The sequence below is a fragment of the Nelusetta ayraudi genome, unplaced genomic scaffold (genome assembly GCF_046127955.1).
Source record: "Nelusetta ayraudi isolate G7.1 ecotype Tasmania unplaced genomic scaffold, CSIRO-AGI_Nayr_v1 ptg000092l, whole genome shotgun sequence".
Lineage (NCBI taxonomy): Eukaryota > Metazoa > Chordata > Actinopteri > Tetraodontiformes > Monacanthidae > Nelusetta > Nelusetta ayraudi.
Window position 1 is genome coordinate 4,088,454 of NW_027466142.1, and position 26,772 is coordinate 4,115,225.

Consider the following 26,772-nt stretch of genomic DNA (forward strand, 5'->3'; position numbering starts at 1 on the left):
GCCATCTTTTATTCATGACAGCCGGAGCAGAGAAACCAGGGAGGGAGATGATCTGTGGTGGTGCAGGCCACACAGCCTTTGGTGAAATCATCCCATTAATTCGGGATCACGTCATTGGATCAGGTCACCTAATTGATGTTTGCATTGTCTCTGTGCAGATTGCTGCAGTTTTTAATCATGCCTACTACGTGTCTGCGCCGTGAAATTGGTTTAGATGTGCAATCCAAACGCGGTGTACGGTGTATTATATTTAGTGAAAATGCATTGACTCTCACCTTCCTCACCGTTTTCCAGACATGATCGAGAGAGCCATCATCAATACGTTTGTGGGCCATGACGTGGTGGAACCTGGCAACTACGTTCAGATGTTCCCATACCCGTGTTACACCAGAGACGAGTGAGAAGCATGGAAAACTCTACTTTCATGTTGGCGTTTGTCAAAAATGGAGGTTGTGAAATAACGCGACCGCTTAACAAAGCCACCTGGAAACAATTCTCTTGTACTGTGTGTCACAGACATGCAAGACTGAAAACATCCCTTCATCTGATTTTCACTTTGATTCTCCAGTCTCTTAAAATATTCAATAATCTAGATAATAAATAGTAAGTAAAACATATTATAGTAAGTGACATAGGGAAATTCCAACTATCATGTAATTATTTCATGGCATCCCAACCTGCTGCACTTCTGTTTAGTATGAAGGGTTAAAAGTGCCAACATTAAAATGAATAAATACATCATGGAATAAATACTTCATTAATTAAGAGTGAAAATAAAGATGTCAATACATTATTTAGTTCTAACTGAATTGTATTGAAAATGGATGGATGGATGGATTAATTGTGTGCAGTGTCATAGAAAATTTAAAATCGTCAACTCAGCCCGCCATCAGACTCTTACGTCTGATTGGTTACACTGCACAGTCCCAATGAAACTACCTGAGAACAAATTCATTGCTAAAGCAAGTTACTGCGTCTCTGTTCGGACCGCCCACTGACTTTAATGCCTTAGGCAGGCAGTTTGCAAAGGAACTGTTAAATGATTGTATATGCAGTGTAATAATTAAGCAAGTGTTAAACTGAATGAATTCAGTTTTTTTGTTTATTTACCTCCATATTGCTCCTCCAGGCTATGGCATCATAGATTCTCGTACGCAATCTTCTCAGGTTTGCGTGCAGTTGATGTTGTCACGTCTCTGCTCAGCTTCTGTTTGTTTTTTTGTTTGTTTTTTTTGCCTTTTCAGCTTTCTGTTTGTGATTGAGCACATGATGCCTTTGTGCATGGTGATCTCCTGGGTTTACTCCGTCGCCATGATGATCCAACACATAGTCGCTGAGAAGGAGCAGCGGCTCAAAGAGGTCAGAACATGTTGCTCCTATGTTGTTGCCAGTCTGAGGCTTGCAGTTTTGACTGCACAATAGATCCATAGGTCTTCCATGTCAGTTTCTAAGATCTGATTGTCTTTCTTTGCTTTAAGTTGTTTACCAACCCATGTGACTATCAGTATAAACCATTTTCTGCCACTGCTAGCTGAAGCTGGTGTGGATTCATGTGTTTTTCTGTGGCTGCAGGTGATGAAGATGATGGGTCTCAATAACGCCGTCCACTGGGTGGCCTGGTTCATCACTGGCTTCGTTCAGCTGTCCATCTCTGTCACTGCCCTGACAGCTATTTTAAAATACGGAAGGGTTTTGCTCCACAGTGACCCCTTCATCATCTGGCTTTTCCTCACCATCTACGCTGTTGCAACCATTATGTTCTGGTAAGATCTCCCACTGCTGTCAGAATGAACAATAACTTTCATATCTCTGACTGCTTCTTTACCAGCGGTTAACATTTGTAGATGGAGCTCATCTTAATGACAAAGCGAGGTGGCACTTTTTGGACCACGTTTATGATATAATAATAATAAAAGTAAGAGGAAAATGGACGATGCAAAGAATTACACTGATTTCAGTTGACTTTTTCTGGAGATTGATCATTTATTTCTTTACTATACAGTGTTTTTGGTTTGTATGTATATACTGAATGCATGTAATTCTCACAGTCTTACATATATATATATGTACACTAGTTTTTACAACATGTTTTTGTTGACGAAACATTTTCGTTATACTTATCGTCAACGACCTTCTTTTCGGACTAAAAGCAGACGATAACTAAATTAAAAAAATGTATTCACAAGGACTAAGACGATGACGAGGTGTATGGACATTTTCATCAGCGAATAAAAACGACACTAAAATGTCTGCCAGTGACGGGAGCCAATCAGAGCTCATTTCATTTGTGGAAGGAAATGACGATTTAGAAAGTGGCGGGAGGAGTTAGGAAGAAAATCAGTCAACCAATCAGAGCAACGTGGTCAGGAAGTATGAACACACAGAGTATCTGGTACAGACTCGATTAAGACCAAATGTCAACACTGGGAGGAAGAGGCGACAGGACATTTGGACGCACTTTACATTTGATATGAAAGAAAATAAAAGACTTTGTAAAAACTGTGGCGCAGAGATATCACAAATCAACTAAATCTACTGTCATTTTAGTCGACTAAAATGATTATGATATTTCGTCAACTAAAACTATAACAATTTAGATGATTAAATTATGACTAAAAATAGATAACATTTTAGTCAAAGGGCTATGGCTAAAACTAAATCAAGTTTTGCTGTCAAAATGAACACTGCTATGAACGCTATCTCATGATGTTTTCCAGCTTTTTGGTGTCAGTGATCTACTCCAAAGCCAAGCTGGCTTCAGCCTGTGGAGGAATCATCTACTTTCTCAGCTATGTGCCCTACATGTACGTAGCCATTAGGGAAGAGGTGGCCCACGATAAGATCACTGCCTTTGAAAAGTGCATTGCTGTAAGTCTATAGTTGCTTCACTTTAATTTACGATCACCACATTGGGTTTCTTGTGATATTAACCTTAGCAGAAAATCACCTGTCATCTCTCTTCCAGTCTCTGATGTCAACCACTGCGTTTGGCCTCGGCTCCAAATACTTTGCACTGTATGAGGTAGCAGGTGTCGGCATTCAGTGGAGGACAATCAGTCAGTCACCGGTGGAAGGGGATGATTTCAACCTGGGTCTCTCCATGATGATGCTCATCATCGACGCCGCTGTGTACGGTGTGCTGACCTGGTACATAGAGGCAGTGCATCCAGGTATGGACTGAATGTAGCAAACCTCAGCCCATCCTCAACTGCGCTTCACAAAGCTCTGAGTGCAGGATGAGCGAACGATTGATTTGATGGATGACCCGTGCTGAACACTCTGGCCTATTTTCACATTTAATAATTTAGATAATTGTAAAGTTGGTGCTGGTCTCCCTTTGAGTATCTTCAGTGAACAAATGGGTGTCTCACTTTCCTTTAGGAATGTATGGCCTTCCTCGCCCGTGGTACTTCCCTCTGCAGAGGTCCTATTGGTCCAGCAGTGGGCGTGTTGAAACGTGGGATTGGCCATGGTGTGGGGGCGGAGCCACGAGGCTCAGTGTTATGGAGGAAAACCAGGCTTGTGCAATGGACCATCGTAGAGCTGGTACCTTTTTTGTCTGTATAAGTAGCAGATATCATAGAGGAATCACACTATATATAATTATATACACTATATATGTATAAGTCACTTAGTCCTTAGCTACTACATTCACCTATTTATTGTCTAAATATTTTTCTTATCTGTCTGTCTTACTCAAATGTATGATTGACTTTGTTTATCTTTATTACTTCCCTAAAACTCACGTTCCCATTTAAAAAAAAAAAAAAAAAAAAAAAAGTAGAAGAAGTATGAAAAGGGCAGAGATTTTTGGAATATTTATCCACCTTTCTTCTCTGTGAATGGCAGAGGAGATGCGGGGCATAGAGGAGGAGCCCAGCCACCTTCCACTGGTTGTGTGCATAGACAAGCTGACCAAAGTGTACAAGACTGGCAGCAAACTGGCGCTTGACAAGCTGAGCCTGAACCTCCATGAAAACCAGGTGGTCTCCTTCCTGGGACACAATGGCGCTGGCAAGACCACAACGATGTGAGTCACTCGTGAAAAACTTGTGTTAGGAGCCAATGATGACATAACTAGTGATGATGACAAACACTGTAGTTGGATTCTAACCACCTTTGAATTTTTTTTTTTTTTTGCATTTCTCTGTTCTATCAACCTATAAAACACCTTATTTTGAAAAATCTGCTTCATAAATGCATTGCATTCATAATCTCCTTTCAAAAGCTGCCTTAATAAAAACTGCAACATTCCAAGTTGCAAGTTATACTTTCACTCTGTGAAACATTGAGTGATAATGTGAGTAATAAATGTAGTGACTCATTTAATATGCAAATGGACTGTTTTATTTAAATAGCTCTCCTGACTTGATCGTATTCTGATGTCTGCATCATGTTTTTGACTTGTATATGTGCAAAATTGTATCTCATTTCAAATTAGCTTTATTGATGATGATGGTCAGCATGAAACATCGTCAAGCTGCACAGTATCCAACAAATACAAAACAAGAAAAAGTAGTGTTGACAGCCTCTATTGAATTGTCTCAGGTCCATCCTGACCGGTTTGTTCCCGCCCACTTCTGGCTCCGCAACCATTTATGGCCACGACATCCGCACAGAGATGGAGCGTATTCGCCAGAACCTGGGCATGTGTCCGCAGCACAACGTCCTGTTTGATAAGCTCAGCGTGGAGGAGCATCTGTGGTTCTACTCGAGGCTTAAAGGCATGGCTGAAGAGGACATACGCAAGGAGATGGACAAGTCAGTGAAAGGGTCATGTGCAAATTACTCCCGGCTGTGAAAAATCCCACTACAAACTTTAAACAGCTATTTATGAATTGCTCAACATATTTTATTGGAGCACCAGCCAATGTAAGGTTTATGCCACAGCTGCCCTAAATTAACAGCATTATTAATTGTGACTTTGTATGTTTCTCTAATTAGTTAATAAACAAGACTGTAGAGGTTCTTTGATCTAAATGATATGTTAATTCTAAAATATAATTATTATTGTTACCCAGCAATTTTTACATGTTTTTGTTTCCATGCACGGACGCATTCAAACGCACAACAAAGCTAAATGCTAATTTTGTATGCGCTCTATTGTGGAGAAAATGAAAACACAATCCCGACTTAAAGTTATTCAAAGCAAAACTGCAAGAGAAAGCTTTATGCTAATTTTGGATGTGCTCTGGTAGGGAGGTGTCCAACCGTCTTTGGCAAAAGTGCAGTGCCTGTAGTGAGCTGTAGTGACAAAGCTCACGGAAAGTCTATATGTTACTTGCAGAGACCTTTGGAATAGTGGAAACGCATGCATATTTGATCTGGCTTTCACTCGCAGGGCGCCTCTTATGTAGCATGTTACTTTCTTGGCACCAAAATGACTAATACCTCAAGTACCTTTTCAAATGCACATTAGGATTTTCTTTTAAAGTATGTTATTACGAATGTGAATGATGATGAAGTAGAATGATCGTGTGTGTGTGTGTGTGTGTGTGTGTGTGTGTGTGTGTTCCCCAGGATGATCGTCGACCTGGAGTTGTCCAACAAGCGCCACAGCCTGGTGCAGACTCTGTCTGGCGGCATGAAGAGGAAGCTGTCGGTGGCCATCGCCTTCGTGGGCGGCTCAAGAGCCGTCATTCTGGACGAACCCACAGCTGGCGTGGACCCCTACGCTCGCAGAGCCATCTGGGACCTCATTCTAAAGTATAAACAGGGTGGGTTGAGGCGCAACCCTCGCAGGTTTCACACTGAACGCAACACAGCTCCAGATTTACGTCTCTGGCGCTTATCATGCCTGAGCACTTTTCACATGTAGACCTCGTTTAGCTGGAACCTCCTGGTGCATGGTCCGTCTTAGCCAAGGGTGGGTAAACTCTTTTGACTGGTGGGCCACAATGGCTTCTAAAATTTGACAGAGGAGCAGGAGCAGATGGATAGAGTGTTTTTGGTGACCCACCTCAGGATGGAAAATATGTTGTGGGATATGTAGAAAACATGCTGTCAATTTTGTCTATTGAAAATTAACAAACAAATTGCAACAAAATATGTCTCTTTGAAGCCCTACAGTTTGCAGCTCTTTACTGAAATGACTTTTAAAAAACTGAAACTATTTTATGACTTACTTACTATTAATATAATGTCCTCAAGTTTGGCAGGCCAGGTTTAAAATCTTAACGGGCCGCATATGGCCCTGGGGCCATAGTTTGCCCACGCCTGGTCTTACCTTTATGTTGTGTGTTGCAGGACGCACCATCCTGCTGTCCACCCACCACATGGATGAAGCCGACCTCCTTGGAGATCGAATTGCCATCATCTCACATGGGAAACTCAAGTGCTGCGGCTCCCCGCTCTTCCTCAAGAGCACCTATGGTGATGGATACAAGCTGACGTTGGTCAAAAAGCAAAGTGAAGGCCCAGGTGTGTTCCCAATTATTTTACTCTACTTTTTCATTCTTATAGCCATTAAGCAGATTTGTTTTTTGATGGCAGGTGTATTTTACTCCTGTATTTGCAGTCGTTAGTAGCATTGCTGTCCTCGGCTAAGCTGTTGTATTTACTTACTTGGTTACTTAACAAGTTACGTTTTACAGATACATTTAAGTTGCATGTTTGATACGTCCTTTTTGTCCCAGTTTTGCCTCAGTCAGTTTTGCTTGTTTTCCTGAGCTTTCTTGTTTTTTTTTTTGCTTTTTGACAGAAAATCTGAGTCAAAAACAGTAGAAGACTCAATTCTTGAAAAAATATCAGATTCTTTTAGATTCTTTGTTAGTGAGACACAGGTTAACCAGTAGGTTGCAGAGCATCTGATGCAAAATGGAAATGTCATCTTTGAATTAAACAATACTGTTCATCGTTTATGTTTAAACGTTGAATAATTTACATTTGATGGTGGCTTGTACTAATATTAATCTGGTATGGATTACCAAGATCTGTGAAGTCTTTCTCAACTCTTTAGGTATTGCAAAGAAAATGTCACAGTTGCAGGGTCTTAACAATATACAGTGAAGCTCAGTGCCACATGATGCCAAAAACCTTTTAAAGTTTGTTGGTCGGAGTCCAACCCTGGGCCTTTCTGTGTGGAGTTTTAAAAATCAATGCTAACGCCACAAACTAGCTGCATTAGGAATACCCAAAGATGAAGAGGACCCATGAGTTGGCAGTGTGTAAAATTCTGCTATTTATTGGTCAGATTTTTCATTGCTCCACGCATTCACTACCCCTCCCAAGCTTGCCAGTAAACTACAATGACCTGTGAGTGTGCACGCAAACCTGGATACTTCGTCTACATTCTTTTTCATTGGTTTATTTGAGGATGTGAGCCCTCACCCTAAATACCTAAACGCGCTGTCAGGCAGCTGAATTGTCCACATCAGCCTTCCTACCTTCCTTCCTTGCTGATATGTATATTCTTATCTGTTAATAAGATCCGTTCCGTTGTATGTGTAGGAAAACCAAATAACTTTTATTGTACTGCAAGTATAAACTTTCAGTCCTATGATTACGGGCAGCATATCAGACTTTTACCAATATAAAAATCATAAATCAGACCAAATTTTACACAGTGGACATTTTAAGCCTGTCGTTCTTGGGTTAATTTGTGTTTATGTTGTATGACTTTTTACCTCATTTTCCAGGCCAGGGCAGCCAGCTGCAGCATCTTGGGTCTCTATCTCCATCCTCCTCTCTGTCGCCTTGCTCAGAGGCCCAGGTCACTCAGTTCATCCGCCAGTTTGTGGCCTCCTGTCTACTGGTATCAGACACCAACACTGAACTGTCCTACGTCCTGCCCTCTGAGGCAGTCAAGAAGGGCTGCTTTGAGAGACTTTTCCAGGTACATTTGAACTCGCATGGACCCTTTTTCACTCACTTGCTTTGTTTAAAGTCAACGGCTCAGTCCGGTTAAAAAAAAAAAAAGGGTGCTTTTCTGCGTTTCTATCGCACATGTTTCTTATTCTTCTGTGTCACACGTTTCTCAAAGGCTTTAGAACACAGCTTGGACCGCCTGGCCTTAACTAGCTTTGGAGTGATGGACACCACCCTGGAAGAGGTCTTTCTGAAAGTATCTGAAGAGGATCATTCTTTAGAGAACAGTGATGCCGGTGAGAACGTGGTCCTAGCAAGGACATTCCTACCAGGACAATTTTTTTTTTTTTTTTGATAAACCACTTGGCAAAGATCATTTTTACAGTCGTGCTGAAATTACAAGATATTTTCCTATCTGTCCGTTTGCAGACCTGAAAGGCTCACCAAGTGGAAGTTCAACAGGCAAATCCTCAGTTCATTCAGCAGGCCTGAGGGCACCACAGGGTGAGGGTGGACCATCGGGAAAGGAGGAAAGGCCAGAGGTGGAGCTGAGCAATCTGGTGATGTGCTCCAGGCTGAGCCAGAGCCAGACCTCCTTGAAGTCGTCCTCATCCGTGGGCTCAGTGAGAGGAGATGAAGGGGGGCTCTATGCAGACTTCTATGGAGATTATTGCCCACTCTTCGACAATGGGCAAGACTCTGATTCTGCCAGTCTCAGAGGTGAGACTGTTGCAAGAGTGCTGTTGATATACACATCCATATATATGTACATATACACTTATATTAGTGTCGTCACGATACTGGATTTCAGAGTTCGTTATGATATATTGAAAAGTATTGATTTTCAATACGATTTTGTGTCTCGTCGCAACACGATCTCCATCCACTGCTGCCTCTCGTGGAGGGAGCGCTCTGAGTATGTGTGTGTGTTGTCAGCGGCACACGTGGAGTATCGATATATCGATACTACAGAAAAATCATATTGAACCATTTTCAGTTTTCAATATCGATATTTTATAGACATTTTTACAGATATATGGGTCTGAATTGAGTGAAATGCTTCTTCAGTGAACATTTTCTAAAGGTTTTGCATGTCTATGATAAATGTGTTTTCAACCGTTTTGTTTCTTACTTACAATTTCTATTTGGATTTTTATTTATTTATTTTTTTCATTGAAGAAATATAAATAAACAAAAATAGGCCAATGCCAAAACATTGCTTTGCTACACAGGCCTTCCAACTGAGCCTCATCTAAAGACCTTCTGTTGTCTTCTCCTGATCTGACCTCTCTTGCAGACAATGCAGAGAACTCCTCATCCCCAGAACCAGAGGTGCTGGAAGGCCAGGGTAGCTTCAAGTTGGAGGGCTGGTGGCTAAAGCTCAGTCAGTTCCATGGTCTCATCGTCAAGAGGTTCCACTGTGCCAAGAGAAACACAAAGGGCCTCTTCTCTCAGATCCTCTTGCCGGCCTTCTTTGTTTGCGTTGCCATGACGGTGGCTTTATCTGTGCCTGCGATAGGTGAGACTTTCTTCTTCTGTGCATGTTTCTGTCATGCCGGCACTGCCACCATGGTCGGTTTCCATAGTGTTGCACACGGTTGAACAGTATTTACAGTCAATTTAAAGTGAAGGGTTTGAATTTAATGTTGCAGAATTGAAAATGTTCTACTATCATACTTAGTACGCTTTACTTTGTTCATTTACAGCCATTTGTCACTTTGCACTGCTAAATAAATCAAGCAAAGTGACACTTTGAAAGTTTTATTATGAACATCGAACCATTCAGCTGAGTACAAAGTAGGGTGGTGTTCATACCAAACCACCACTTTGAAGGAAATACTGGATTATCTATTTGTTTTGATTGACATGCCCTAAATCTGCTATCATCACATCACATTTACCACAGCGTGTGACTGATATGTTGGGGAAATTGATCTCGATAGATAGATAGAAAGCCTGCTTTTACAGGATGTGGTGTAAATACATCCTGGTAGTGACACATCTGTGTGAACTCGTGTCTTGTAGCCAGTCAGCATGGTCACTGATGTGAAGACTTTTTATTGGTTTCTTGGTGATAAAATAACTTCTCCCCGTCTTATCTTGCAGGAGATTTACCACCCCTGATTTTATCCCCATCTCAGTACCACAACTATACTCAACCTCGAGGAAATTTCATCCCCTATGCCAATGAAGACAGACCTCAGTATCGGTGAGATGATTCACAGGCACATTATCCAGTGCTTTTGTGTTACATTATCTCACGTGTTAACATTGTATGATTTGTTTTTAATAAATCTGTGAATCATGTATTGGGGTTGCAAAAGATTGGTTTGTGACAGTCTCAATATTTCCAAGTGCTGGTCTCCTCATTACTGTGGTCAGAAAGTTAGACAGCAGCAGGTTTAGGTTCACTTGATGGTTGATGTACATGGTTATGTCCGGTCCAAATTACTGCCAGACTCAAAAAAAATCAAATGAATGTGACATAGCTGCAGCTACTTCTTGACAGTGGGAATTCTGCACAGGGGTGCGCAAGAAATTGTGTTGCATATCGTAGAATGAAATAGAATTGTCAAGGCTACATAGAAGATTAATTTTAAATTTAAAGGCAGATTACAGCATCGATTTAAATGTCATCCATCATTTTTTTTGCTAGTTTGTAGGAATACAGTATTAATGATAAATGAAATATTTGCCAGAGATTTTTTTTTTTAAACAGTGCACCTGCAGCATGTGGGTAACTGTGGGTGACTGCACAAAAGCAAACTGCACTTGAAGACTTAAGGATGATTCTTAGCACAACACACCACACCACAAAGACACAAGGTTTTTTTGCCCCACCAACAGCTGCGTTGCACCTTTTATCATTGATCTCCAGGAGTAAGCTGTCGCCAGATGCCAGCCCACAGAAGATCATCAACACGCTCCGTCTTCCCTCCGGTGTGGGCGCGACGTGCACGCTGAAAACCCCCTACAACAGCACCCTGGACCAGCTGGCGCAGACACTCAACCCCAGCGCCAACAACTCCAAGACTCTGGCCGCTCGATACTTTGACTCCATGTGTCTGGACTCCTTCACTCAGGGGGTCCCACTCTCCAACTTTGTGCCGCCACCTCCGTCACCGGCACCCTCAGACGATCCAGACCTTCGCTTTGAGGATGGACTGTGGAACTTCACAGTGGCCTCGCCAACTAGAGTCCATGGTTGGCCTGTTTTCATTTTGACTTGTAACCATTAAGACTTCTGTCCGTCGTTCTTTTTTTTTTGGTATTTTGTTTGAGTAGGTGTAAATTCATTTTTAATTACGTTGCGCTTAACATATTTTGTGTGTCCATCACTTCACAATGTGCATGATTTTCACAGCATCCAAATTTGATGCTAATGCAGTCTCAACTTCAATACTGATAAAGTTTCTCAAAAGCCTCAGATATACCTTTTTAAAACAAACAAAAAAACATGTTGTAAGAATGTATGATGTGAGAAACATACACAGTGACACGCACACACAGAAAAAAATGCATCCTGCAAAGATATTGTCACATTAACCGACCGAGTTTTTCTTCAACCTTGTCTGTCTGCTCCTTAGAGCCGGTGACGTCCTCTCCTGTCCTACCCCTCTCTCTCCATGAACCTGTGCGATGCACCTGCTCCATGCAGGGGACGGGCTTCTCCTGCCCCAGTGGTGTAGGCGGGAGGCCTCCTCTCATGAAGGTGGTGACGGGCGACATCCTCGTGGACATCACGGGTCGAAACGTGTCCGAGTACGTGCTCTTCACGTCCGACCGACTGCGTTTGCACAGGTAGGAACGTTGTTGTGGTGCAGGCAACAGCCCACTCTCACAGCACAGCCTGATCATCTCATCTTATTAGTTACTCCATCGACCTAAATGAACAAGAAGCTTGCTTCAGGCAGTGAGGATTTCGTGGTCAGTTTAGAAACTGTGCTCACTTGCAAAGTTATGAGGGATTCGTCACAGCCCGAATTTTAGGGTTCAGTAAGGATTCAATTACAATCTCCAAAAATTATTTTTATTTTTGTTCAAGACAAAACCACATGTAGTAAAATATGTTCTCTCAATAAAATTGTAGTTTGTCAATGTATTCTGGACAGATTTAGCTATTCTATCCCACTTATTGGTTACATGAGTCAGTTTGCCATAGTTTTCTTCTTATTTCTTTCTTGCATTTTTGATTGGTTTCCTATTCCTATAGTTGCTCCATTAGGTCCATTGGGTGAATGAACATTCAGACCAATCATACTTTGATAAGCTTATTCTAACAGACAGTTGCAATAGCATGCAAGTTGGACTAAAGCGTCTCCCTAAATAATGCCGACTGTTTCTCTTTCTGACAGTAGAGGCATAATTTCAGATTCATCTTCATATTTTACCAAACAACGTTACTCACAATGACTTTTTTTTTGCATTGGATGGAAACCCGGGTTGGCCTCAAATCCACCAAATGTGTGTTTGACCTGGAATGGCTCCACAGTGTATCTACTGTCCATTCTGCCTGGAATGGCTCCACAGTGTATCTACTGTCCATTCTGCCATCCCACAACACTCACTGACTTTGTTTTCAATGCAGAGTGAGCAAGACTGGCAAGGTCGTGCTCGAATTCAAGACTTCACACATAGAAACCACACAGTTTGGTTCACGTTCACCTGTGGATTTGTGGGTCTCTTTGTATGTTTTGTTGGTCTTATCTTGATCTGCATTTTGTGCTTTTTGGATATTTTCTATTTCTCCTATGGAGAACTGCATCATGTCAAACGATTATTCAAATCAGCCATAATCAATACATTACAATTTGAGTTTGAGATGGAATAACATAATTCAGATTTCTACCTAAATAGTCCTGCCCCAATCTGTAGATACAGTTAAGGTGTCTATAACTTTGTTGTGCTCTCGTAACATAAACAATATTTCCTCTTTCTCCAATGCTTTGTCCACTCACAGATATGGCGGCATAACAGTGGGAAACATTCAGAAGTCAATCCCAGCATCCTTTGGGGAAGAAATACCTCCAATGGTTCGAAAAATAGCAGTTCGCAGGTCTGCTCAGGTCAGGAACCCTCACAGGTCAAACGCAGCAATTCCACAATCTGCCAAACACTGACAAACTAACAAAGTGCTTGTTTTTAAGGTTTTGTACAATAATAAAGGTTACCACAGCATGCCGACGTACCTCAACGTCCTCAACAACGCCATCCTTCGAGCCAATCTGCCCACGTCGAAGGGCAACCCTGCTGCCTATGGTGAGCAGACCAGTGATTCTCAACTGGTGGAGTCTCGGGACCCACATTTTTACCTCATCATGAAGAAAATAAATTATTCAATCGAGTTGTGTGTCCTGCAAAATAAATTCCCAACATTTTCAACTAGTTTTTCTTTAGCAGTTGAGGAACGCTGATGGAGATTGTAGCGTGGGCCTTCTCTGTTGTGTTCAGTTATGAGTACTACTTGTGTTAATGTACTTGTTTCGGTGCATTTGTTTTCCAGGCATCACACTGACGAACCACCCAATGAATCGCACCAGTGCCAGTCTTTCTCTGGACTACTTGTAAGTTCCTCAGGAGAAGCAACCAAGTGGATGTTGTATGACGTGAAGAGAACAATGGAGAATAACTTTGTTATCATATTTACGTCATCATGTCGATTAAGAGCTGGTTTAATCTCTTCATCTCCGCCCGTCTCCCCCTGCATCCTCAGGCTCCAAGGCACCGATGTGGTCATCGCCATCTTCATCATCGTGGCTATGTCTTTTGTGCCAGCCAGCTTCGTGGTGTTCCTCGTGGCGGAGAAGTCGACCAAGGCGAAGCACCTGCAGTTTGTCAGCGGCTGTGACCCCGTCATCTACTGGCTGGCCAACTACATCTGGGACATGGTGGGAGGAGGCAGACGGCGTGCACGTGATGAACAGTGACCCCTGGCTACAGTGGACGGTGTTTTGTCTGAACACCTTCTTGCCATTCGTGTCTTTTCCCAGCTCAACTACCTGGTGCCAGCCACATGTTGTGTCATCATTCTGTTTGTGTTCGACCTGCCAGCCTACACCTCCCCAACCAACTTCCCAGCAGTTCTGTCTCTATTCCTTCTCTATGGGTCAGACACTATTTTTACTTTTCATGTTTGTTTTATTTTTTTTTATTTTTTTTCTTGTCTGTTGAAGATCCAGTGAGGGATTTTTTTTAGGGAAAGGGGGGAAAAGAAGGAAAAAGGAAAAGAGGGTAAAAAAAAATATTTTCTCTCCAGGTTGGCTTCCTTGAAAAATGGCAGCTAACTAGGAGCAAGACCCTTATTGCTCTATGTATAGTCTTATATATATGAGAACCGTTCTAAGGGTAGGAAAACCAAGTTACTTTTATTGGACTGCGAGTATACACATTTATTAATGTATTTATGGACCGTATTTTAAGATTTTACCAATATGAAAATCGCAAATAAAGCCAAATTTCATCCATTGGATCTTTAATCGAGAAAATGAAAATATGTATATGAAACCGCAGGGTTACAGAATAGCTCATACTGAATATGTAATGCAGTCTGTTAAACTGTTTGTCTGGTTACAATATACTGTAGTCTGTGTCAGCTAATTCACACACAGGTATACGCAACCTCACCTCTGCAACCTGCTCTTGGTTGGACAATAAACTCTACTTTGAGAGTATTGTGTGATGAAAACGAACACTAAGATGAGTGTAACCTTTCAGGTGGTCCATCACTCCCATCATGTACCCAGCGTCCTTCTGGTTTGAGGTCCCCTCCACAGCGTATGTGTTCCTCATAGTCATCAACCTCTTCATTGGCATCACTGCAACTGTCGCCACCTTCCTTCTCCAGCTCTTTGAACACGATAAGGTCAGTTTGAGATATATAACTTGTATATGAATTATATAACATATATATAATTCACCGTTGATCTGTCCAAGACCTAAGGGTGTAGGTTACCATTTATTTTTTATCACAATGTAAATTTTAATGTTTCCGTTTTTATCATCTTCTCCAGGACCTGAAGAAAGTCAACAGCTACCTGAAATCCTGCTTTCTCATCTTCCCCAACTACAATCTCGGCCACGGTCTGATGGAAATGGCCTACAATGAGTACATCAATGAGTACTATGCTAAAATAGGTACACTGATAAACAAGCCCCACGCTTCATTCAGAAATACGCGTTGTATGATATGTGTGTGTCTTGTTTTCAAAAACACATTTTCAACATATTCTTTCAATAAAACTCGTGAACTTGTTCTTTCAGGCCAGTTTCATAAAATGAAGTCTCCGTTTGAGTGGGACATTGTGACTCGGGGACTGGTCGCTATGACAGTTGAAGGCTTTGTCGGCTTCCTTATTACCATCCTCTGCCAGTACAACTTCCTGAGGAAACCCATGTAAGTCATGTGTACTTGTCGCAGTTTGGTTTTACTACCTCAGGATTAACGCATCTTCCATGTAGGATTCTTGGTAACACTACACAATTTTTAAGCATCAGCAAAATGTACTATATGAGTACTGTATGAATAAAGCATTTTTCCTGCATGGATATACACTACTAATTAATTTGAATAATTTACTCACTGTTATAAACGCAGTTAAAGTAAAAGTGTGTAATATTTTGAGATGTTGAAGAAGAAACAGCGACATCAAATGGTTACATTTTAGATTACAGCGCTCTTACACTCCCCCTCCCGAGCCTGCCAGTGAACTACGGTGGCCTGCGCACACAACCTTGGGTACCTCGTCCACCTTCGTCTTTGGTAGTTTTTTTGAGGACGTGAGCAGTCACCTTAAATACGAAACGCTGTCAGGCAGCTGGATTGTCCACACCAGGCTTCCGTAGAAATATGGCGGTGGAAGATGGCAGCTAACTAGGAGCAAGACCCTTATTGCTCTATGTATATTCTTACTTTTATATATATGTATAAGGACTGTACTGTGGGTAGGAAAACCAAATAACTTTTATTGTATACACTTGTATTAATGTATTTATAGGCAGTATATTAAGTTCTTACCAAGATAAAAAATTGTAAATCAAGCAAAATATTAGACACTGGACCTCTAATACTACTTAGTTGAACCCTAATCCATCATTGATAAGTGTCCCTCCCTGATGAAGACGTTTAATCATTTATTTTCAAACCTGCCAAAATAAAACTTAAGTTTGAAAAAAAAAAAAAAAAACTTCAGAAAAATGATTCCTGAGTTGAATTCAATGTGTGCAGGAGGATGCCGGTCAGCAGCCAACCCATTGATGACGACGACGTGGATGTGGCCTGCGAGAGGCGCCGAGTGCTGCGTGGAGACGCCGACAACGACATGCTGAAAATCGACAACCTGACAAAGGTTTGTCCTCAGTTTGATCCACCACGTTCAAATAGATAAATAAGGCAAGCAAGGCTTTTAGAAGTGCGAACTGTCTGTTCACTCTGTTTAATTTCCGGGTGTGTCACAGGTGTACAAGTCTCGCAAGATGGGTCGGATCCTGGCCGTGGACCGGCTGTGTCTCGGGGTTCGGCCCGGCGAGTGTTTCGGGCTGCTGGGAGTGAATGGAGCCGGCAAGACGTCCACCTTTAAAATGCTGACGGGAGACGAGTGCACGACTGGAGGAGAAGCCTTTATTAATGCAAACAGGTCAGTCCCAGAAAAGACACTTTGCTTTACTTGTGCGTGCAATATTCATGGCCGGGCAGAATGCTTAAGCACACTTGGAGAGTCAATGAAAATAAATATGTTTTTACACCACTGGGCCGCAAGGAAGCCAGTGTGACGCTGCCAGGTCGTACAATTCTATGTACGAATAAAGTTCGTCCTCGCTGGAGTTACCAGCATGAGTTGTAGTGGAGACTAAATGTTGCGCCATAAAAATGGAAATGTAGAAATATTTCAGACCCGGTGGTCTTTGTTTCAGAGCCAAATTATAAAGTTTCCACCCACAATGTATTTATTATAATTTTCAATTAAATTGAGTAAAAAATAAATATCTTCGTATTTTACAACAGTTGCAAATATCAGTTAAATTTTTTTTTTTAGCTTTTAAATGAAAAAAAAAAATCATGTTTGAATGCCACATGTTAGATTGCACATCTGTTTTTCAGATTAAAACGTATTTTGCACCCAAATTGTTTTTTGTTTTTTTTTAATTGAGGGGTATTATTGTAGCCCATATAGCTGTTAGCTCACTCTGTAGTATTTAGACAAATAATTTATAGTATCAGTTAGTAATTATTTAAGAAAAATCTATACCTAGTTTTCTCAGTGCTGCGCTCTGTCTCCAGTTCTGCTCTGGTACCACCAGTACCAGTACCAGAACCAGAACAGGCCAGAGGCCTGTGTTTAACTTGCAGCCCTCAGAATTGCACAAAAGCTTTTCTTTGATGTCGACTTCAGACAGCCACTTGTTATTGCCATAAACCAGTAGTCCCAGCATCATGGAGTTCTTCACATGAGTGAAGATGCAGTGTAGAGGCGACATGGTAGTGCACTTGTTGCACTGTCAGATCCCAGCAAGAAGCTCATGGATTCTTTCATGGGGTCTCTCAATGTGGTGTTTACATGGTCTCCAAATTGGCTGCAGGTGTGAATGCAATTAGCTGTGTGTCTCTCTGTGGCCTTGTGATAAAATGTCAACTTTTCCAGGCTGCACACTGTTAAGCAACAATGACCTCCATCGTAGTCGCACGAAAATGGTAAAGAGAAGGTTCCTCTTGTTCTGAGCGAGTCCGTCCGTGGCTTTCCAGTGGAACAGTTTGCTGTTAGAATCAACTTTTCTGTGACTGGTGATTGTCTTCTCTGTTCCCCCGCAGCATCCTGAAGGACCTGTTGCGTGTGCAGCAGAGTATTGGCTACTGTCCTCAGTTCGATGCTCTGTTTGATGACTTGACTGCCACGGAACACCTGCAGCTGTACACTCGCCTCCGTGGGATTCCCTGGAAGGACCAGGAGAGGGTTGGCCCTGATTTACAATGCTTGTTGACAAAAAACACCTGCTTTGTTTGATGTTTTATCTAAGTGCTTCATCTGAGTCAAATCCAAATGATGCTAACTAGTTAAACACCATTTTCTTTCTTACTAACTTTCAACAGAGATGGTGGTGGGGGGTTCCTACCATCTCATCAGTGACTTCCTGTTCCCCCTCCTGCAGGTGGTGCGGTGGGCCTTGGAAAAGCTGGAGTTGTCCAAGTACGCAGACAAGCCTGCCGGGACGTACAGTGGAGGAAACAAACGCAAGCTCTCCACTGCCATAGCTTTGATTGGCTACCCCGCACTCATCTTCCTGGTACTTTTCAAGTTTCAAGACAGGAAAAACAGGATTTTTTATATATATACATATATATATATATGTGTGTATATATATATGTGTGTATATATATATGTGTATATATATATGTGTGTATATATATATGTATGTATATATATGTATGTATATATATGTATGTATGTATATATATATATGTATATATATGTGTATATATATATATGTGTATATATATATGTGTATATATATATATGTATATATATATATACACATATATATATATATGTGTATGTATACATATGTGTATGTATATATATGTACGTATATGTATATGTGTATATATATACATATATATATACATATATAAAGCCAACAGTAGTGTCCTCAGCTACTACCAAGGTTCTGACTGAAGTGTTTTGTGGGATGTTCCAGGATGAGCCCACCACTGGGATGGACCCGAAGGCACGAAGGTTCCTCTGGAATTTAATCCTCGATATAATCAAGACCGGCCGCTCTGTTGTGCTGACGTCACACAGGTGAGGTAGCAATTGAGGGTCACGACCTTCCACTGATTATTTTGATCAACGTGTAGCTCATGAAGCTGATATCATATACCGTGTTGTCCTCTCTAGCATGGAGGAGTGTGAGGCTCTGTGCACCAGACTGGGTATCATGGTGAACGGGAGGTTCAAATGCCTCGGAAGCATCCAGCACCTCAAAAACAGGTCAGAAGAGTCACGTCCTGTTGTTGTTGGGACACGTAAAACTGCACAATCATAAATAACCTATGCGGGTACTGAAGTTCAGAGAATGTGATCTTTAGTTGACCTTGGTTGACCTTTAACGTTAGACCTCATGCCAAAAGAAGCCTATAAATCAAGGTTCAATAGCTACATAAATTGCCATGATGATGTTCCAGGTTTGGAGATGGCTACATGATCACCGTGAGAACCAAGAGCAGCTCCAATGTGAAGGAGGTAGTTCGGTTCTTCAACAGGAACTTCCCTGAAGCTGTGCTAAAGGTACCTTGTCTACTTCTGAGTCTGACTGACAAGTTGGAGATGTCTTTGTCAAACTCAGATTCTGCGCCAAGTGTTTTAGAATAGTACCAATGATAATGAGAAATACTACTTTACGCACTCTATCCTGACACACCTGGAGGGATGCTTCATACATCTGAAATGATCTCAGCAACCCACCTGCCCTTTCATGGTTACTTACAACTACCTCTGCTGTCATCAGGATCACTTCTTGTTTGTTTGATGCTATAGGAGAAAAAAACTGAAGATTTAGCTTTTTAAGTTCAGTAACTTCTTCAAAACCTACTGTCCGTCCATGTCAGTCCGGTCATTAGCTTTATGCTTTCTGCACATGACACACGTTCCCTGTTTCATTGGCATCAAATCATTTAAGATGATCTAAAATAATCATGAAATCTTGAGCAGAGCTAAAAAGGGGGAAAACATTAGCCTGTATGAGCTAATTCAGCTAATTTGTGAACAAGCTAGCCACCATATTCCTGTGTCCTCCATTCCATTTCCCTACATTTGGTTGTGTCTTCAAAAGTCTTGACCGCATTTCTACATAATATGCCCTGTAAGGTTTAAAGCAATGCCATTCTCTGTGATCCAGGATTGGGAGTTTGTAGTAAAAATATGCTTGTTTACTTCTTGATCACGGGAGTATGAAAACCCATTGATGATCATAGATGTGAATAATGATGTTGTCCCGTTTCAGGAGCGGCACCACACCAAAGTGCAGTACCAGTTGAAGTCGGAGCGGATCTCGCTGGCTCAGGTCTTCAGCAAGATGGAGCAGGTGGTGGAGGTGCTTGGCATCGAGGACTACTCCGTCAGCCAGACCACGCTGGACAATGTGAGCGCAAAACCCAAATAACGCTGGAGACATCGGGAGAGTCCATCGTCAAGATGACGCCGTGCTTTTCTTTTTCTTCCCTGTGCAGGTGTTTATTAACTTTGCTAAGAAGCAAAGTGACAACCTGGAGCAGCAGGAGGCGTCGCCGCTGGGCGGAGGGCCGTCGACGCTGCAGCGATTCATCAACCTGCTCAAGTCCCGGCCAGCCAACACGGAGCTCAACGCCCTGATCAGCGAAGGGCCCGAGGAGCTGGAGAGCGACGATGATGAAGGTCTCATTAGCTTTGAAGAGGAGAGGGTAAGATGATGGCCACTTAAAGGTCCAGTGTGAAATATTTGGCTTGATTTATTATTTTTATATTGGTGAAAAGGTTAACATGCTGTCCATAAATACATTAACAAAAGTGTATACTCGCAGTACAATAAAAGTAATTTGGCTTTCCAACTCTTCAAACAGTTTTCAAATATATAAGAATTAGGGCTTTGCGATTAATCGATTTTAAATCGAAGTCGGATTTTTTTTAGTCAAGTCAACGTTAAAAAGAGGAAAATCGGATAATTGATTCTGAGTCGGCGCCTCTAGGCTACCGTACTCCTCCTCTCTCCTCGAAGCTGTTAACTGGCTACCTTTGTTTACTCGCATCCGTAGTTGTCCTAGCTACAGCAAATGTTAAAACCAGGAAGTGATTACGTATGCTTCCCTCGCCACTACCTGTTAGTAAATATTTATTTTCCTAAGTTGCGTACGACATGTACTGTTTACCCGAAGAGAAAAAAAATTGCGATTTTATTTTCGTCCAAAATCGCCCTGATAAGAATATACGCAGTACAAGTTAGGTGCCATCTTGCACTGCCATATTTCTAAGGAAGCCTGGTGTGGACAATCCAGCTGCCTGACAGAAGGTTTCGTAATTAGAGTGAACGCTCGCCTCTTCAAATTAACCAACGAAGAAGATGGACGAGGTATCCATGTTTGGCTGCGTAGGCCACTGTAGTTCACTGGCAGGCAAAGACGCAGCAATCCAAAATGTAACCACATGGTGTCGCTTTTTCTTCTTCAAAATCTCCAATTATTACATACTGGATCTTTAACAAACCTCTGACTTTGCACTGATCATAAATCCCCAGAAAACACAATTTGTTTTTGTCCTTCTCTCTTCCCCACCCAAAAGACCTTCACTGTTACATTTGACATTTTTATTTGTGTTTTGCCAGGTGCAGCTGTCTTTTAACACAGACACTCTCTGCTAAACTGAGCCACTGAAAAGCAGTTGACCGTGAGCGTGGTTGAGGGGTGAAACCCACCCCCACAAACACACACACACACACACACGGTTGGACGGGAACCCAGAGGTCCAAAGCGGGGGGAAAAAAGCAGCAGCTGAATGGGACCCGTTCAGAGGACCAAAACTTTGTGCACCTTGGAACACAGCACTTGTAGTTTCAGTATTCAGCCTCAAAATTCTCTTCCCAGGAGAGACCACAGCATTTTTTTTTCAACCGGGTTGCCCGCGGTCCGAGTCCGGTCTGCAGGTACTGACTCAGTGGAGAAAGGAAAAGTGCTTTGAATGGGACTGAAGTCTGTGTTCTTGAATGTTTCCATATTTATTCCTTGATGGAGAATGTACCTCGCACTGAGGCTGAGGGGGAAACGGGTCGCTTTGGCTCGGTTCTACGGCTTCCTGCCAAAGGGCCCAGTGTATCGGAGCGGGCCGGTTCATATCGCACCAAATTAGAGCTGCATTGAAAGCATGTTGTGATTAAGTTCATCTCGGTGGTGACGTGACACAGTATATTTTTCTGCAGCGAGAAGAATGATTCTATTTTGGATATCGTGTGTGTTTTTTTTTCTCCCCTGGTTGTTTGCACTATAACCACAGACCTGCTCGTTCCAATGGGAGGGAAATGCAGATAAGAGATCTTTGAAAATGATGTCAACCAATGAAAAAAAGATGTACATGGCATGGTCATTGTGCTGACGCCGTCTCCCGTCTAATCGTTTGGTCTGTTTTTTGTTTTGTTTTTTTCATGAATGCTCTTCGTCATTCTTGTAACATATCATTATGTCGTGGACTCTGCCAACACACGGTCCTCTTTTACACCCAGACACCGTGTATGATATAACAATCTCAATAATTCATTTTAATACAGTTCCTTCTTTGAGGATAACTAGCTTTCTAGGCGTGTGTACACAATAACTGCACTACCATCACTGTGATGTGACTCAGCTCAGAATAATATCTTGTTTAACACGGATACAGTACACGTTCTATGATTTGCCGACGACCCCGTACCTTTTCGGTAGGAGCACGGAGGTTCTTCTGACTGTGCGTCGGCACAGGATTTTAACTGAGTTTTGTGATCCTTAAGTTGTAATCTGTCCTGTCAAAAAAATAATAATAATACAGTTTGAATTATTCTTTCACAGTTAATTCTGGTCTCTTTTTTTTTTTTTTTTTTTTTTGGTGATTATAATTGCACTGGTGCGCTGTTTTCCTACTTGAATTAAACTAGAAAATAAGAAAAAAAACCTTGACTTTGGTGACTTTGTTTCCCATTGAGATGTCGTTTTGTAACATTATTTCAATAACGCTGTAAAATGATACAAAACATGTTTGTGTGGCCCATTAAAATAATAATACACACACAACAGAGCTTTCCTTTCAGCCCATTGATCAATCATATTTTATTTGTACATCCCAGGTTTGCAAATACAAATACAATTTGCCTCGAAGGGTTTTATATTCTCAACAGAAGCAACGCCCTCCATCTACCCTGAGACCAGGGCTGACTGCTGAGCCACAATGGGCACCAAAATTTGACTGAGGAGCCAGACGGCAGCAGATGGATGGACTGTTTTGGTGAGCCACCTCATAGGTGGAAAAATATATTATGAGATATGTAGAAAATGTGCTTTAATGTCAATTAAAAAATGAACCAAAGCAAAGTAACACAACTTTAGCTCTTTATTGAAATGACTCTTAAAACACTGGGAAATAAAAATGATGAAGTACAGCTATGTTATGACTTACTTACTATTGATATCATTACTTCAAAGTTCAGTGGGCCAGATTTAAAAACTTAACAGGCTGCATAAGGCCCCCGGGGCCATAGTTTGCCCATGCCCATTGTGGAAAAAGAAGAAACCTCCAAGAGCAGGAAGGGGATCTGATATGAAGTCAGGTGGCTCCTACTTGGAAGTGGAGGCTTTAGAAATCACAGAAAGTCAATTTTTGCTCATTCTTCACCGACGGATCACGTTGGCTAGTTTAACTGCTGAATACTAAAATGTGAAGGAGCACAACAGAGACAAGAGTATTTAATAAAATACAAGTGACAGTTTAATGAATTAAAGTCAGATTTATTTTCAAATGGCTACAACTAAATTAAAAAGGAAGCTTTGACTCAGGGAAGCTGATGGCTGTCAACAAAAGGCAACACAGAGGTGGGATTTTGTGGTCCTGCACAAAATCAGTTTGTTATTTTATAGGCACTGACAACTCATCCGAACTGATTAATCTCAGCATTTCCACAAATCATTTTTACAATATAAAGCCTCATAGATTTAAAAAAAAAACACATCATACCCTTAAAATCATGTTCCTTAAAAAGCAATAATATAAAACTTGATGTCATGCTTGGACAGCAGATTAAAAAAATAAATAAATTGCAGCGGCAGTCTGAAGGATCAGTCTTCATCTGCGTCGTCAAAGGCCACACCGGTGGCTTTCGCCTTCCTGTGAAGACACCACAAGGTCTTGGTTCCCATTTGAAGACGGCTGATGCGTTGAGAGATTGGTGACAAACGTTATACTTCACTTTACTTTTTACATCCTGGATTGATGAGCGACGCGCCTGCGGGTCTTTTTTTCGCCACCACGAAAGGAGCCGAGCTCTGCAGCTGTCGCGGCTCGAACTCTACGGAGAGAGCAAAATCCAAGAGGCAGAACCGTGTGACACAGAGCCACTTCATCACAAGCCACCTGAGGTACATGGACTGCAGTGAAGCTGAGCCATGAATGCCACAATGTACCTAATGTACCGCTAAGTCCAAAACTATCTGTTTCAACAAGTGCATAATAAAACATCATCTCCCATAGATTCGGATCATTTAAAAAAACAAAGGAAGGAGAAAAGTGGGAATGTTATGAACCAATTCAGCATCAAAACCTCAACACTTCTCAATGAAAGTCTCAGGTCACACTGTACCTGCCGCTCGTCTCTTCTGATGCTTCACTGGACTAACAGCTGGAGATGCACCTTGAAAAGATGGTGTGACTCAGTAAGCACAGATTTTTACAAACAGCAGTTGTTGTTTTTTTTGTTTGTTTGTTTAAAAGGAGGAAGGACCAACATGTGGCGCCGTGCTCGGCGAGAGCGTCGGCCATCCTGAACAGCAGCTCCCGCAGCTCCGCGGCCCCCTGCTGATCCTCCAGCCTGGGCAGAGTCGCACTCAGGTGGCCTCCTGCATGCAGCTCCACGCTGCCGTCACTCACCACAACAGACACATCCCCCTTCCCGCTGGCTGAGCTGAGGGAGGGGGGGGGGGGGACACAGAGAACCGCTGACTGACTGACTGACACACTGAAAGCAGAGCAACAAGACAAGTCGGTGCTCAGCCTGGTGTTGACTTACCTCAGTTTGAGCAGCAAATCCTCTCTGGACTTGGCGCTAAACATCTGTCTCCAAAACAGACTGGTGTGGTTACAACTGACAACTACAGCAGACAGACAAGATTCCACACACTGGCTGACTGCATCAAGCACATCCAGACTTACCGGCTGCTTCGGACTTTCCTCCGTGTGCTCTGTTCTCCAAACACTGACAACATCCGTCACGCTGCACACAAACATCCAAGTGGGTGACGTTAGCAACGGGACCCAATACATGATGTTACATCGGGCATCGTTAGGCTTTTTAATCCGGCCCGTCCACCTGATATTAATATCTAGTAAGTCATAAAACAGCTGCATTTCATCCATTTTTCTGTTTTTTTTTTTTTTTTTTTTTTTATGAGTCGCTTCAATTAACAGCCGAATATCGTGGGACTTTTTAAAGGCAGATATTTCGTTGTAACTTTGCTTTGGTTCATTTTCAATAGATACATTAAACCACACGTTTTCTTCAAGTGACATGATATATTTTTTTCTCCTATGCGGTGGATCACCAAAGCACTCCATCCATTTGCTGCTGCTCCCGCCACTCTGTCACATTCTACAACCTATTGAGTCCCACCAGGCAAAAGGTTTCCCTACCCCTGTGTTGCAGTACATGATATTATACATTTTTATCACGTTTCTATGTTTTCCTTGTAACATAAAATAAATGGATTTTCTATGGCGGAATCTTTGTTTGTTTGTTTGTTTGTTTGTTTGATATTTAATGATTTTCTCACCTATTGGAGTGTACTGTAAACGTTTTAAGTGGGGTTTCCACCTTTGAAATTAATGAAAATAAGGGACGCCCTCGTAGGGGCTCTTAAACCCGCGGTCCGGAGGCACCGAACCCCGTCACTCTATGTAAATCGTACACTATGAACTTGTATAAGCAGAAACAGTTTGACCAAAAAAATAATAATAATATAATTTTCAATATTATTATGACAGTCTCTCTTTCATGACATTTTAATTCACACAATCACTATAAATGAATGAAATGTAAGGCTGAGGCAGGTACAAAGTTCAAATGCTCCTCCATCAAGTTTAAAACAGCCCTCGACTTACCAGACGTGTAGCCTCTCGTTTTTTCTGTGCGTGTAGAGAAGAAACTTCGACTGCCTGTTTTTGTCCCACACAGTGGAGTGAAATGTTTGGTGCCCAGCCATGTTTCCCTGGACTTCTATCAAAACACAGTGAGGAAGCAAAAATAAACAAGTCTTCTTCTTCGTCGTTGTCCGTCGTCGTTCAGTTTTCTTCCTCTTGAGGTTCCAGGCGATGGGCAGACCGGATTTATGTTGTACACTACCGCCACCTCCTGGACGGAGTGTATATCGATGATCAGAGGCTTAGGTCCTAAATGTATTAAATGTTTTGATTTACAGCTTCTTCTTCTTCTTCTTCTTCTTCTTCTTATTATTATTATTATTATTATTATTATTATTATTATTATTATTATCATTATTATTATTATTATTATTATTATTATCATCGGTGGTAGTAGTAGTAGTAGTAGTAGTAGTAGTTGTTGTTGTTGTTGTCGTAGGAATAACCACAAACCTTTATTTGAATAATGATAATGACAAAAATGAAAAATAAATGTGCAAATCCTTTTTGATAAAAGTATGCATTATTAAAAACTGTTAAGTATGGTCATGGAAAGCTTTTTTTTTTTTTTTGGCTGGCCGTATATTTGCTGCTGACCCCTTGGTGGCGCGCTTGCCAAGCTTTTATGTCCCCCTAGGACCGCAACCAATCCTAGCTTGATGTCTGTTGAGCGCCTGGAGTCCTTTCTTTTTCTTTGGTCCTCAGGAGTGTTGTATGTTCTCTAATTGTGAAGGAAATGAATGGAGAAGATGAATGGATGGATGTTGCTTGTGAAAAAGTACTTTGTTAATGTTGTCTGTATGTGCTTCTGCTGGAACACTGAGTTTATAGTGATGTGCTTCTTTGCCATCGTCTTTCAATGAGTTACTGTAAGTTTATTTTCCCAAACAGTAATAATTTATACTTGAATGTGTCAGGGTTCTGTAACAGCGTCTTTGTCTCGGAGATTGCCGCAGTCCCTTGTTTTTGTCGCCATGTGCTGTCCCATGTGATTTACCAGCATCAGACTGACTATTTAAGCACAGTCAGGGCGACCCTGCTTTGAACATGCAGTACATGATATTTGGGAAAA

At 41.7% G+C, this 26,772-nt stretch overlaps 2 protein-coding genes across 2 annotated transcripts in view; one reads left to right on the plus strand and one right to left on the minus strand.

Annotated features, from left to right (window-relative positions):
* The window catches only part of abca2 (ATP-binding cassette, sub-family A (ABC1), member 2), a 43,060-nt gene extending 20,690 nt beyond the window's left edge, over positions 1 to 22,370 (plus strand). Inside the window, exons 16-50 of the mRNA XM_076046882.1 lie at positions 295 to 397; positions 1,245 to 1,359; positions 1,573 to 1,763; positions 2,718 to 2,868; positions 2,966 to 3,170; positions 3,382 to 3,546; positions 3,850 to 4,030; positions 4,549 to 4,761; positions 5,521 to 5,717; positions 6,247 to 6,420; positions 7,638 to 7,834; positions 7,982 to 8,102; positions 8,236 to 8,526; positions 9,104 to 9,325; positions 9,913 to 10,015; positions 10,685 to 11,010; positions 11,394 to 11,607; positions 12,767 to 12,872; positions 12,954 to 13,065; positions 13,310 to 13,370; positions 13,520 to 13,694; positions 13,797 to 13,912; positions 14,521 to 14,668; positions 14,817 to 14,940; positions 15,067 to 15,199; positions 16,031 to 16,151; positions 16,261 to 16,439; positions 17,612 to 17,753; positions 17,950 to 18,084; positions 18,496 to 18,599; positions 18,696 to 18,788; positions 18,983 to 19,085; positions 19,801 to 19,938; positions 20,027 to 20,236; positions 21,154 to 22,370. Of these exons, the coding sequence (XP_075902997.1) occupies positions 295 to 397; positions 1,245 to 1,359; positions 1,573 to 1,763; positions 2,718 to 2,868; positions 2,966 to 3,170; positions 3,382 to 3,546; positions 3,850 to 4,030; positions 4,549 to 4,761; positions 5,521 to 5,717; positions 6,247 to 6,420; positions 7,638 to 7,834; positions 7,982 to 8,102; positions 8,236 to 8,526; positions 9,104 to 9,325; positions 9,913 to 10,015; positions 10,685 to 11,010; positions 11,394 to 11,607; positions 12,767 to 12,872; positions 12,954 to 13,065; positions 13,310 to 13,370; positions 13,520 to 13,694; positions 13,797 to 13,912; positions 14,521 to 14,668; positions 14,817 to 14,940; positions 15,067 to 15,199; positions 16,031 to 16,151; positions 16,261 to 16,439; positions 17,612 to 17,753; positions 17,950 to 18,084; positions 18,496 to 18,599; positions 18,696 to 18,788; positions 18,983 to 19,085; positions 19,801 to 19,938; positions 20,027 to 20,236; positions 21,154 to 21,189 (5,405 nt within the window). The 3' untranslated portion in view covers positions 21,190 to 22,370. The remainder of the gene's footprint in view (positions 1 to 294; positions 398 to 1,244; positions 1,360 to 1,572; positions 1,764 to 2,717; positions 2,869 to 2,965; positions 3,171 to 3,381; positions 3,547 to 3,849; positions 4,031 to 4,548; positions 4,762 to 5,520; positions 5,718 to 6,246; positions 6,421 to 7,637; positions 7,835 to 7,981; positions 8,103 to 8,235; positions 8,527 to 9,103; positions 9,326 to 9,912; positions 10,016 to 10,684; positions 11,011 to 11,393; positions 11,608 to 12,766; positions 12,873 to 12,953; positions 13,066 to 13,309; positions 13,371 to 13,519; positions 13,695 to 13,796; positions 13,913 to 14,520; positions 14,669 to 14,816; positions 14,941 to 15,066; positions 15,200 to 16,030; positions 16,152 to 16,260; positions 16,440 to 17,611; positions 17,754 to 17,949; positions 18,085 to 18,495; positions 18,600 to 18,695; positions 18,789 to 18,982; positions 19,086 to 19,800; positions 19,939 to 20,026; positions 20,237 to 21,153) is intronic.
* A 1,107-nt stretch (positions 22,371 to 23,477) lies between these two features.
* Positions 23,478 to 25,857, minus strand: paxx (PAXX non-homologous end joining factor). Its single transcript, XM_076046883.1, has 7 exons — positions 25,662 to 25,857; positions 24,717 to 24,777; positions 24,574 to 24,617; positions 24,293 to 24,468; positions 24,148 to 24,198; positions 23,763 to 23,856; positions 23,478 to 23,675 (listed from the first exon to the last, which is right to left on the minus strand). Exons 1-7 carry the CDS (start codon positions 25,760 to 25,762, stop codon positions 23,627 to 23,629), a joined length of 576 nt encoding a protein of 191 aa, XP_075902998.1. The 5' UTR covers positions 25,763 to 25,857; the 3' UTR covers positions 23,478 to 23,626.
* Between the last annotated feature and the right edge of the window lie 915 nt (positions 25,858 to 26,772).

What these genes read in the sequence shown, in the direction of transcription:
- paxx (XM_076046883.1), bottom strand. Translation starts at nt 25,762, where the DNA reads ATGGCTGGGCACCAAACATTTCACTCCACTGTGTGGGACAAAAACAGG. An exon ending in GATTTGCTGCTCAAACTGAG is followed by an intron (nt 24,469 to 24,573) that starts GTAAGTCAACAC and finishes CCCCTCCCTCAG; the next exon opens with CTCAGCCAGCGGGAAGGGGG. An exon ending in ATCAATCCAGGATGTAAAAA is followed by an intron (nt 23,676 to 23,762) that starts GTAAAGTGAAGT and finishes GTGTCTTCACAG; the next exon opens with GAAGGCGAAAGCCACCGGTG.